The sequence below is a fragment of the Choristoneura fumiferana genome, chromosome Z (genome assembly GCF_025370935.1).
Source record: "Choristoneura fumiferana chromosome Z, NRCan_CFum_1, whole genome shotgun sequence".
Taxonomy (NCBI): Eukaryota; Metazoa; Arthropoda; class Insecta; order Lepidoptera; family Tortricidae; genus Choristoneura; species Choristoneura fumiferana.
In genome coordinates, this window is record NC_133472.1 from 11,480,427 (window position 1) to 11,493,855 (window position 13,429).

General features: G+C 38.5%; 1 protein-coding gene across 1 annotated transcript in view; it reads right to left on the reverse strand.

The window, feature by feature from the left end:
• Positions 1-13,429, reverse strand: part of tyn (trynity) — a 70,482-nt gene that overhangs the window by 1,157 nt on the left and 55,896 nt on the right. Inside the window, exons 10-16 of the mRNA XM_074086325.1 lie at positions 2,705-2,827; positions 2,386-2,561; positions 2,169-2,302; positions 730-869; positions 558-639; positions 336-480; positions 40-250 (exon numbers count right to left, since the gene is read on the reverse strand). Coding sequence (XP_073942426.1) covers positions 40-250; positions 336-480; positions 558-639; positions 730-869; positions 2,169-2,302; positions 2,386-2,561; positions 2,705-2,827 — 1,011 coding nt within the window. The remainder of the gene's footprint in view (positions 1-39; positions 251-335; positions 481-557; positions 640-729; positions 870-2,168; positions 2,303-2,385; positions 2,562-2,704; positions 2,828-13,429) is intronic.

The window sequence follows — 13,429 nt, forward strand, 5'->3', positions numbered from 1 at the left end:
TACCATCATTATCCATTCAACAACGACTAAGCCGCGTACCTCCAAAGCTAGTCTCCGACGCAGTACCGCCAGGCTTGTCAGAACGAAGGAAGTCTGTGCTCTGACGCTCGTCACCGTAATCAAGAACAAGGATTTCCTGGGAAATGTTCATATCTTCTTCCTGGTGAGCTTCGCTGGTTTCGTTGTGCGGCAGCGAACGCTTCTTCCTGCCCCAGGACTCCAAAGATTCTCGGCCCCATTCGCACACAGCCTGATGACAATGAAAACGGTTTATCATTGTGACCTTTAGGACACTTTAGTCTCAAGTGTTAATAAATACGAATAGAGATACTCACCGGTTCACAAGGTCCGAGACAGTATTTAACGTTACATTGGAATATAACTCCATAAGACTCTGTGAACCTGAAAGCCTCGTACACTGATTGAAGAGCGTTGCCATCGGGGGTGAAAGCCGGGAAGATGCCAGGGTCGACAGGGCACCTAAAATTAAAAATAGCACAGAATTTATTAGTATCTTGCACAAACCAAACTTGCATAATTTGTATTTGTTTACTCACCCTTCGTCATCAATAATCTGGAAGGTGCTCTTAGAATCTTTGGCCATTGCGACACAGCTGCGCGCGAAGATGCCATACGGAGCTGAAACGTACGTACAACAATAAGTAAAGGTTCACAACTCACAGATATTTTAAGATATTCTGAATATGTCTCTTAATATTGGTGTCTCACTGTCTTCTGGGATCTCGATGCGGAAAGTAAGGCGGTCTCCGATGCGGACAGTCTCGACCTCGCGCTGGCGGGCATCCAAGATGCGAATCCGCGGTGGGGGCGCTTCCGGTGCCGCAGTGATGGAAATCATCTCCGGGTCTCTGTACAAAAAACACTCTTTTTAATAATTTTCATTGATCCTCAAACTGTTGACTGTTAATCTACGAATGTTATGATACTTATCTCATAATGATAACTTACGTCCATGCATATTAGTGTTTCAAATGCGAAAGTAAGTTTGCATTTTTGTTCGTCTAGCTGTGATGTGACCTGTTTACCCACGCTTAAACCGCTTAGCTAATTTAGATGGGATTTCTCGGAAATATTATAGTATAGTTATTATCCCGGAAAATTTGATAGTTCCTAAATACATGAGAGATTAACTAAATTGGAGTCGCGGGCAACAGCTAGTTAGCAATAAATGATCATTTAGAATGCCATGGACATATGTTTTGTTCAAAGTAACAAACTCATTTGACTAAGTAGGGTCATCGCAAGCCCGCTCCGGCGCAGTTAAGGTACCTTGTTGACAGTAATCACGATCTTTGTCGTGCTTCGACTAGTCTCATTAAAGTTTCATACAGTCTGGTGAAATTGCGCTTTATATTGCCTCGCACGTCCGCGGACCACTTCTTGCTTCCACAAATCTAATTGTTATACGTTTAGAATGCGGGCGTGGGTGCGATTGGATTTCTGATCACTATTCGTATGTGGAGTTATTTGTGAATGGCACAGTTCTCACATCAAACCGTAGTAATATCACGTCGTTGTTTATAAAGATTGAAAGGTAGGTTTTATCGAGGAATCGAGAATCGCGTAGGTACCACAGTGATAATTTTTCAGACAATTTTACGATTATTTCTTTAGCAAAAACCTATCCGAAAAAGAGAGGTGGAACCTTTTCGTTAATAATGTCATATTGACATTCTATACAATACTATTTCGACTATGGAGTGTCTCCTTCCTTCTGAAGGAGCGCAAACTCCGTGTATGCAAGTGTTCGTTGAAAAGTATTAAATAGGCGGCGGTAGCAAGGCGGTAAAGGAAGCTTTATAAGTTTATAACGATAAACACAGTAAAATCACTCTCATAATTTTTTTAACAGATACGAAAATTAAATCACCGTCTATGATTTCTCACATCAATTACTTCAGTATAAAATTAACTAAATTATTTGAGACACTTACTGCTCTAACGCTAATCTAGAGCGATTTAGAGCGTTATTTACCGCTTAAAGCTGAACACTTGCAACTTTTCCCCCGTTAGAGTTAGTAATCTCTGTCTATCTCTCTCTCTCTCTCTCTCTCTCTCTTGGTACGCTAATTAGTTTGTTTGACTGTACATGGATTTTATGTAGTTTTCTTTGTGAAGTTCAAGGAAAGGAAGAACAATAACATTACCTGATCGGCACCATTCCAAACGTGATATTCTTCGAGCTCATGTCGTAGGTGCATTTTACTTTATAGATCTTGTCAGCTTTAGTCATGACGACGCTGTGGTGTTGCAGGACGACGGTGTTAGAGTACACTCCAGTCTGAAATTTAAATAGATTAGTTAGTATACTTAAATCGAACAGAGAACGATCGATGTTCTTCGTATTATGGAAGTTATTCTTACGACGCTCTGAGTATTGCAATCCTGTCCAGCCATGGTGAGGTCGAGACGGAAGAGATCGCTGTTGACCACGTCGATGTTGCAAGTCTCTGAGCGGCCCAGAGCGTAAATTCGACCATTGAAAGGTTTGTTTGTCCTGACTTGCACTGCAATCCTAGTATCCTTGCACAGCACTGACACTGAAAGAGAAATGCTCTTAGTTTCCAGGTAATAATAATAAATTGTTAACCGGAGCCATCGTCGTACGCCTTAAGTCCAACTGCTGGATACAGGCCTTCTGACTCTTTTGTTTTTAGGTATTAGAATTGCGCCTTAAAATTACCATCATAGCAGGTGCCGGTCTTGTCACAATTAGCGTCGTTTCTGGTCAAGTTGCTGGAAGGGTTGTTGTCTTGCTGGTGTTCAATTGTAACTGGTAATTCCCCATTGGCGTTGCTAGCGGGTTCTGAAACAAAGAGAACAATCATGTAGAAGCTGCATACCGTATATATCTTATAATGAACGTGCTGACGCAACTAAAAATTATGCTATAATAATGCCCAACAAATGTATAAAATGCACCAGCTCGGTCATTCGAATCGAACCTTTGATTAGGCTCGGTGTAAGTGCGCTTTGCGTGTATCATCATAATCGAGCAAGATTGCTGTACGACGGCGGCGCCGGCGCGCCGCTCGGGCCCGGTATCGTTCCGGCTGCAATTACAGTACATCTCGCAAACCTCCGTACTCACATTCTAGATTTCACACGCAATTGAAAAGTACTTGGTCTCTCCCATCGAGTCTCGCTTACTCATCCTCCAGACTAATGTGCGTTGTTAAAACCTCATAAGCGACAAAAATAAAGCGACGTTTTGTAATGTACTGTTCTGCTGCTGCAATTAGCAAGCAGATGAGTCAATTAAAGTAACGGTAGTGATGGCTGCTACTCGGGTATGAACATAACACAATGGGTATGCTTTTTTCTCACACAATATTAGCGACATGTCTGCAAACAAACTTGTAAGGAACGTAATCAACTCTCATTTTGCACTAAATTCAAATACATCATCATGGTAATTCGTAATTATATTCATCAACAAGATACGACGTTTAGTACATATCTTTTTATGATTCAGTGATGACAAGAGAAAATAATTAAAAGACTCATCACGCCACTGAAGGAGTGGAGCTCATCTATTTCTGCTGCTGAGTGTACCTGTGTATTGTTTGGATGTATAGCCATTCCCTCTATCTAGACATCACATATTTACCACCATTCATTCAGAAAAGGTATTATAAACGTGAACATAGCAAATTCTTTATTTATTGGAGCTCTTACTGCTCGAGTCTGGCACGCATTTGGCCGTCTTCTTTGATTCTCAGATCTGAGATCTCAGAGATGAGGTCCAATTTCTAGATTTTTCGTGCTGCTTTATTAACCAGATTCCGTTTTACACGGAATCGTTTTCGGCTAAATTATTAATTTCACAAATTCCGAATATTTTTACATTTATAGATTTATACTGATTAAATTTCCTGTTTTTTTTTATCTTTGAAACATAGAAATTTAACTTAATTTCACCTTTGAATTCAAAATCCCGTGAGAGACAGACATATGTATGAAATCATTATAGGTCAAACTTATAAATTTTATAAAATAATATCTGTAATCTGCCAAATAAGTGGTCTATAAATTTTTAAAGAAGTTCCTAAATTAATATGTCGCTAAATTCAAACTTTCAAGTTGACGTCTATTGACATTGTTGTTTTATGGCACGCAAACGATTATCTACTGTAGGGTGGTAGGGACACCACATATTTTGCTGATGGTATAGAAATATAAAAGTATAATTCATTAATGTTTCACTTGATATCGCTCCGCTTAAAATTCAAGGAAATCATATAAAACGCGTAGTTTATGTTCCTATGCAAAAGTCCAAAAGAAAAATTCAGGATATGTGTTATGCTGTACCTATAGCTATAATATTTAAAATTATAATCATTTCATTACATGATTTCTTTAAGACATGCTTACCTATATATTGACGTCGCGAGCAGGTGTAGTAAGCAAGTTCAGGCGGTGTCTCTCTATTAAAATCTTTTATTGCAATCGTAACTTCAATCTTAGTCTAAGGGAACCTAATTATATAGAAGTTTTTTATTGTTTTCTAGCCTGCGGTCTTTTATCATTGATGAATAGCTCGGTTTATTACCGACTGCTTACGACATATCTTTATTGCATCCGCTAAGACTAATATTCTCAGAGATGCAATTTATGTTACTTCATATAATTTTAAAATTAGTTTATATCAAGACCCAATTTTCTTCGTACCTAGGTAAATTTTATATTACTAATTGTTACCATCAAATTACTTAATTAAATTACCCCTTATGTTCGATCCTTGTTTTAAAGCAGAGTGAGGAGAATTATATTAGGCAGCTTTTAAGTAATTTTAGTCCTTCAAAAACCTGCTTTGTTGATCATCCCGTGCAAGCTAAGTTTATGTAAGCCCGTATGCGAATCGCCTGTTTATTACGTGAGTAAGCGCCGATTACAACTGTGTCAAATTTCGAAATAAATACCGTAGCAAGTAAAAACGCATTCGCGTTTTATGGGCTATTTAACTGGATTCCTCGTCAACTTCCCACACAGGAGTGATACGGCTTCTCCGGTGAACAATATATTCCCTGTGAAAGCTTAGAGCTAGTTGATGTTATTTCATCTTAAAAAACAAAATAATTTGGAAGTTCTTCCGGCGCGACACGGATGATGGAAGCACTAGAGCGAGGCCGCTGTTGTTCTTTTAGTTAATTTTATCTTATTTTACCCTTTATAGGAATTCGACAAAACTCTGACGGCATTTCTTTGAAATATAAAGCAACTGAAAAAGTAACAATTGTAGGTATAACAATAAAGTGGTTCCCATACCAATAACGGTTAAAACATAAAAATATGAAGTAATTTGTTAACCATCTTATCTGACCAAGGTTAATCCCGTTGCAGAATGAATTTAATGAAGCTGTGAATATAAAATGTGATTAAGCACGCAGGCATGTTCGGAACATATCAGCGAGTAGTGTGTGCGACGGTTAATTTTGATACGACCCCGATTTTATTGAAGTGTTATTTTTCTAGGTAAGTAAGAAGCCCGCTCTTCACTTAGTATTGGGTAGTTCACGCAGTACATGGTTAGTTTAATCCGCGTCCGGCGAAGTCGATGACACGGGAGCAGCGTCGGTTGGACAGCCCATTCGCAACGCATCAACGATTTACAAAAACTGATCAACAATTTCTCACGCTAACTTAATTACCACAAGCACTAGCTAGCACATCTATGCGACAGAATAAATTAATAAGCTAAGGAGATTTTCCGCTGCCTTTGAAATCGACATTATTTATCTACGGCAAACCAGATGATGATAAAAAGTTCTCACGTATTCAAAGCTGATGTTGAGTCACATTGGATTTAATTATCACTGTAATGTCCGTCGCGCTTCGTTTCTGCGGGCTGTTTTACTTGGGTTAGCGGGGTCCGCGTCGTGAGAGGATCGGTGGTCAGCTTTACAACCCACTACAATAAATATCAGATTCGGTTTTTAAACTTTTATTCCTTGATAATGCGCTGCTCTATTATTGGAACTGTATATTCACTTCTATAACTGAGTCGTGTTATCGAAAAAAACTGCGAAAATTTCTTGAAACTTTTTTGTAAGTGCTCGGCAGCCGCAAGCTTACCGCTACAGTAAGCGAACTTTATGGATTTGTTTAAATTTAGGTCGCAGATGGCTGAATTCATTATTAAGACTACTCAGACCCGAAGTCCACGCGCAGATTTTATTATTATGTATAATGTCATCTTTTGATCCAAAACCTTTCTAAAATTGTTTTGAATCAGTTCATAGGACAGTTTCAGTTAGTCATTGACAGTTTCTTCTTTTATATGAGCCGATAAAAATAGACGGTACAATGCTTCTTCTTTGATCTATAAGCCTGCAAAACCCGCAGGCTCTACGTGTGATTGCATTAGCAATGGCCGCTGTGAGACCGCGGCCAATGACCTATAACTAAGTGATGGCAGGCAAGGCCGTCCAAGGCCGTTATACTTTCACGATTAGCACCGCATATAAATAACTATTAATACTGCGCTTAGGTATAATATATGATTACTTTACTGGCACTTGAGGTATCCCATCTTAGGCCTCTAGGTTGGCAACGCATCTGCAATACCCCTGGTGTTGCAGATGTTTATGGGCGGTGGTGATCTCTTACCATCAGGAGACCCACTTGCTCGTTTGCCATCCAGACGAATAAAAAAAATCCCTTTATTTTTTTCTAATAAACAGTGCGATAGGTAAAAAAATATCAGCCCGTAAGGCCAATATTTTGGGGGTCGACTGCATTTTATTTACACGATTCGTGATTCAATTATAAACAATTTAGGGCTGTTTCTATTACGTTTTTGTGACTATTAAAGAACCAAGACGAAACCGAACTCACGGGCAATGCAAAAAATGCTATTAAATTTGAGTTTGACCACCGTTAGAACGCGCAGCGGTAGCGGCGCAGGCGCCAGCGCCACCGGCGGCGTGCGCTAAGCTGACATCCGCACTTGCTTTGTCAGTTTTTGCATCGAATATCCGAATGCAGCAACTCGATCGTGACAAAGCACATTCCGTCCTAAACTCAACTGATGGAATTATGTGGACAATACCGACACGATATCGCTGCGCCTACTGATTGAATTTAAATACGCTACGGTCATGCTCCACATGCATAAGCCTTTTTTATCTTTTGTTGGTCATATAGTCGGTCGTTTTCGTATCATTTATCTTAATGACATAGCAAGTTAAAGAATAGGTCCCAATTATAAAAGCCTACGTGTACATTTGCTATTCAGTATAATTTCACCAAGTGAGCCTCACCGTTAGACTCGATTTTAGTAGTTAAGTACATAAATTTCTTAAAATATGCACAAGTAACACTACTTTATTAATGTGTACTCGATAAGATGATAATTTATTTAATGATCGTTATAATCTTCACAATTAAAGTTGACTGCTGTCATCATTTTATTCTCGGGTCATTGCAAACGTCTTCCTCTAAGATTGATCTTCGGCCCTCCAGACCGGTACCATCTAACTGGAAAATACTCGATAATAAATATAATTAGGCCGCTAACTTAAAGTTTAATTTTTTTGGGCTAGCTTAATGTTGCAGTCATCGTCATCTCCTTGCAAGTAATTGATGTTTCCTTAATTAAGAACGCTACTTTAATTTGTACGTACTCGTAAGTTATTCTATACATTATTTCAGAATATTACAGCAGATGATTATAGTTTGACTAAACACTCCTGTAAATGATTAAGGTTTTCTTAATTATAGTTGACAAGTTTCCGTACAGTGATCGGCTTTCAAAGTGTACCACGTCAAAGACGTGACTACATTTTCCGATGAAGAACCGGATTTCCGATTTACAGGGTGTTCAGCCAACCTAACCCATTGTCCTGTTAAACTATTCCAGAATAATATGAAGATACCCTGTACACAGGGTGTTTGACAGGTCGTGTGCCAAATAACTTAGGTTCGATAGGTGTTCCTACTCATTCTACCTACCCTAGTCATTTGGCATATGCATATGACATGCCGAACGCCTGCATGTACACATATGTGTGCATCTGGCATCACATTTATAACTGTGTATAATTCTAATTTAACTCCGATGAAGGAAATACAAGTAATTGAAATTGTGTGTACCTAACGGTCGATGTCGAAACAGGAGACTTCTGAATAGTTGTATCTGTTTTGCGTTATAATGAAGCAGGCTGGGAGCAGAAGATGGCAATCTTAATGCTATAACTGCGGTTCGCGTAATGGGGGAGCTGGCATCCTGTTCGTTGCTGCGGCATTCGTTGAGCTTAGGTACCACTGCGCATAACGTGCTATTTGTGAAGATTATCCTTATTTGTACTTTCGATTCTGGAGAACCATACCTACTCTTTATGGTATTAAAAAATGAGTTTATGCTAGAGTTCCGCATTAAATTCGCGCAATTAAGAACTTTACCACTATGAACCATAAAATACCCAAGTAACTATGCAATTTACTTTGTAATATACAATAGACGCTGCTTGCTGTTGTTTGCATAATAACAACACTCATAGCCTAGCAACTAAAATCTTAAAAAATAAAGATTTGCTAGGAATATCATTTAACTAATTGTAAAATTGTTATGAAATAAACAGTTATAATTTTAATTTTTTTTTAACAAAATCATAACAAGTCATTTTTACGCTGATTATTTCAACAATATAAATTTTGTGTGGCTTCATTACGAGACAGTCGTAAGTCGTCACTGGCTCCCGTCACCGCCAGTTTAATTATCTTGCATAATTACTTACGTCTCAGGGCTAACGAACTTTGTTTTGATAAATAACGACAAAGGTAAGTTAACAGTACTTGTCGCTTTTAGTTGTTGCTGTAGAATACTGAATATCATCTTTACTCTGAAATTCTCGATATACCTACCGCCTCTATTTAGCTTACACAGACTAATGCTAAAATCTAATTATTATAAGTCATTTTATTTCAGATTTTTATTCTCATGTACTCGTCTCTAAACATATGTTTAATCGAACTTACAACTAGGAAATTCCTTAAATGACAACGTTATAACATAAATGTAACTCACTTAGTTTGGCCACCAGAACGTCTTTTCAGGGCTACTAACTCGAACTTGAAGTTCGCGCATGTTAAGCGTTGATATGATATGTGACCACCTCTCGGCTGATATCAACTATGAAATTTATCACGATCAAATGAAGCTCTTTTTTTGGCCTAACACCTCCTGCTCGAGTTCTTCTCTTATGCAAATCATAACTACTTAAATTTAGAAGAATTAAAGCCACTAAATGGGAAGTGAAACTTAACTATAAACTAAATACCAACTTAAAAACTTAATACCAACTAATTTAAATCTAAAAGAAGGCCCTCGTGGCATGATGCCCAGAAGGCTGGCAGCATTCCCTCATTGAATGGCGATGGCGATTCGTTGAGAGAGATAGCTGTCAGCCTTTTTTTGGTCTCCAATAGTGTCGACCAGGTGCTTTTGCACTTCTTTAATTAATTTATGTGCGCCGGGACCCCAAGGACCCAGGGTTTCGAAACCGACAGCAACAAAGTTGTATGCTGAGCCAAGACCTTGGTATTTTAATTTTTAAATGTAATATAATATTTTTTGTTTATAATATTTTAATGACAATTAGGTATGTAGATTTGTAGCAATAGTAACGTCGCATATACGCTACGTCACTCAGACAGTTCTGACGAATCTAATGATACTTCATTACGTTGAGAACCGTCTAGCCGTTTAGCTACAGAGAGGTCCAAAGAAAAACATAAACCTTCTTCAGGTAGAGGGGAAAAAAGTGATCATAGAAATATTCTTGAAAATATACTGAACGGCAATGCGCACATCCCATAAAATATCAACTCAGATTCGTAAAATTCTCTCACACCGATAGAACAGCGCGCGCGCTCGAGAACTACTAACAACCAACCGGTATCTTAGATCCCATCGTTATCTCCGTTATTGAACGCACTACGCTCTGCATTTATTCTACTGCACATAAAATCTAAGCTAACGCGATTCAATAGTTTTAAAACAAACTATAAGTATTATTTTACACATTCGCATGATCGCATTAGCTCCTACGCATTGTTAAGGATCTAAAGTTAATCATCAATCAATAGTTTTTGACCCATCTTATGATGTATAAATTTTGCCTCACATTGCTGAATTTTTATGTGTTCGAAATTTCATTCTTAATTGACCACGAGGTTTTCGGTGTAGATAAACCGGCACACACCTGCCAATCAATTCAGTGGTTAGTGTGAACTCCCAGTTCGCCCTGGGCCCGCGTGTATACTAGAATTTGAATCTCTAATTAAGACAGGAAGCCTGTAACCAACACCAGGACTATTAGGCGTTTGAGGTTGTACTTTTGAAATTCGCAAGGCTTAATACATAAAGTTTTATAAACTAGTATTATAAACGCGGAAGTAACTCTGTCTGTTTGTCTGTCTATCTGTTACCTATTTTCATGTCACTCAATCACTGAACCGATTTAGAAGGAGACGGTTTGAGCCCCCAAGGTCTCAATAAAAACTATTCTATGTACAGACAGAATAGTATAGACATAGACTGATTTTTATCCTGGGAAATTGCATAATTCCCACGGAATAGCGATAAACGAATTTTTGCTAGACGGAAGTCGCAGGAAAAAGCTTATAACAAAAATATTGTTCTCATTTATATTTTCCAGTTACAGTCGATCTTTACGCAATTGCCTATTAAAGTTAAATTATAGAGCGCTGAGCTCTAACAATCCAGGGTTCTTTTTGCTAAGCGTCATCGCGTTAATCTGAACCCGTGCAAAACGATGGTATCGTTAGATATTGCACAGGCGGGATTTAAACGGCGCCCGCAAATAACAGCGCCGGTATCTGCCATCACGGCGTCACTGCCATTGACCCAGGCCCTCGCAACGCAGCGTGAGAAATACCTGACTCTTCAGTTTTGACAAAAACTACGAGTATTCAACATTATCGACACGCAGTAGGTACGATACTATTTTTATGCTAGAACAATACCGGTTCCCCTTACTGCGTGGCCTAAATTAACATCGCTACCTCGCTCACACAATTCTGTTTTAATATTTAATCAAACGATTATAAAGCGCAAAAACTTTGTAAACTGTAGACATTTCTCACGACTCCATACAAAGTACGCCGCCGAGACGTTACTCATGTTCGCACCAGAAGAACCTCTAACAATTAACTTCCGTTGCAAGAATATTGCGCTAATGGTATGATAATTATCAAGATTTATATCGTATTATTGTTTTAACTAGTCAGTAATTGGCTTTTAACATCTTCACTGTCAATATTGTAATATGGAGGTGGCAGATACAAATTCAAGATACAATTTTAAATGATACCTGATTTTAAATGAATACAAATTCAAATATACCTACTTTAGTAGGTATACAATTATACATCAACAACAAAAGGATATATGAAAACGTCATTTTTTCTCAGACTCATAAAAGTGTATGCCTTCGCAGCGCGTTCATCAATCATAACAACTTTATCATTATGGCGCTTCGACCAAACACACATGAAGTGCTATTAAAGCTGGGCATTTATTAACGTCTTTATTCGTCAACTCATTCATTCGTGAGTGTTATCGAGATAACTTTATTTCTTAAAGCAGTAAAGTTAGGTAACCGAATTAAATAATAGGTAATCGCTGAACAAATTTTTCAAGAAAAAAACTAAAATAAAAACGAAACCACGAAACCCTACTGTCTTTATCGGACTTATGGGTGAATATAGACACAAAAACACTAACGTTATTTATTTATTTAATTTATTTAATTAAATTTATAGTGCAGAATCGATTGTTTGAAATGACACCAATTTCGCTCTATTATTTACAAAAATATGAGTACTTATATATCCCTTGCAACCATTTCTAGCATACTTATATAGGAATCATGCTCAGCTGTGCATAAAATAAAATCAAGACTGTCTAGAAACAAAGGTCTAGGAAGGTTTGACATAAAAAATTGTAGCAACAACAAATTAATACAATATTTCTAAAGTTGTTCCGTAAACAGTAACTACTTGTAGTACTATTTTTTCTACTACAATTACATAGTTGTATGATGGTTTGCAGTTTGTACCAAATAGTAAAACACTTCGAATAAGCCACTCACACCACCCGTACAAACCGTGCAAGGTAAACGTCCGAGTGCTCGACACTCTAATGCCCAATAGACGACACCCTGCTATCATCTCTATTGCTAATGAGTACTAATGACATTAGATTAAAGATGCCAACTATTGGGGCAGTGACGAGCACGTATACCTTACAAGAAATTAAAACACATTCGACGGTTTCTTTGTGAACTTCCTTTACATTGAATAAGAACTTCCATTTTTATAATTTTTGCAGCTCAAGCCATTCTGATTCTGACTCGCCGCTCACAGTAGAGGGCTTTTCTAACCCTGCACGTACCTAAAGGTGGGACCACATGCAGTCGCTAGTTGCTCGTTTGTAGCGATAAATCTGGCCACGTGACATTTAGCGATAAAGCTGAAAATGTTGAGCTTTATCGCTGCAAAAACAGTGTTTTTTTTTCATTCACTCCAATTTATTTTATTTGTACCACTGCCACGACTGCTACTAAATGAGATTAAGAAATCAGCTTCCAAAGACAAGATCAATCCCTGCAAGTAGCCATGTAGTCGCTGCTGTTTGACGCGGCGACTTGACGCTACCTTTTTCAGTCGCGGGAAATTCAAAATCACCTTCAAAATGGGGTCACGTGACCAGATTTATCGCTGGAAACGAGCGACTAGCGATTGCATGTGGGGGCACCCTAACTGTACGATGCTAAGCGCTGATTGCGCTTGCGACAAAAACTGCCTCACGATGGTAACGCCAACGCCATGTTATGTGGCTTCTGTGCAACTGCAGCACAGCTGCATCGGACCCTCGCATTCCACCAAGCTCTAATGCGTTCACGACTACTCGACATAGATTTTATTACCCATTAAGCACTGTTCTTCATTCTTATACATGTCTCTAACTATGTGGCCGCTTGGTTGTTAAAACTAGCCATTCTCAGTATTAACATTGGCAGGAATGCGAGTAATAGCTTTCGAATGACGTGAATGTACGTGATCTCTCAGGCCCTATTTATCTCTTAGTCACACGACCTCTTAACGCATTCACTGCAACCTGACTTCCACAGGTGCCACCGACGCACATGTGCGTTCAAGATGTATGAATAACTATGACAGCGGCACTGGTTGAAGTTCCGAAAACGCATATATGCGTCGGTGCCAGTGAATGCGTTAAACCGATGTTTCATATGAAATAGTATTGATAGCCTTACGGAGTGCAGAGCTAGCTTAGAAAATTCGAAGTTAATCAATCACGAGTCTCTTGCAAGAACAAAAACAATGCTAGAATTATGCTTTAAAAAAAACTTTCACGTTTACG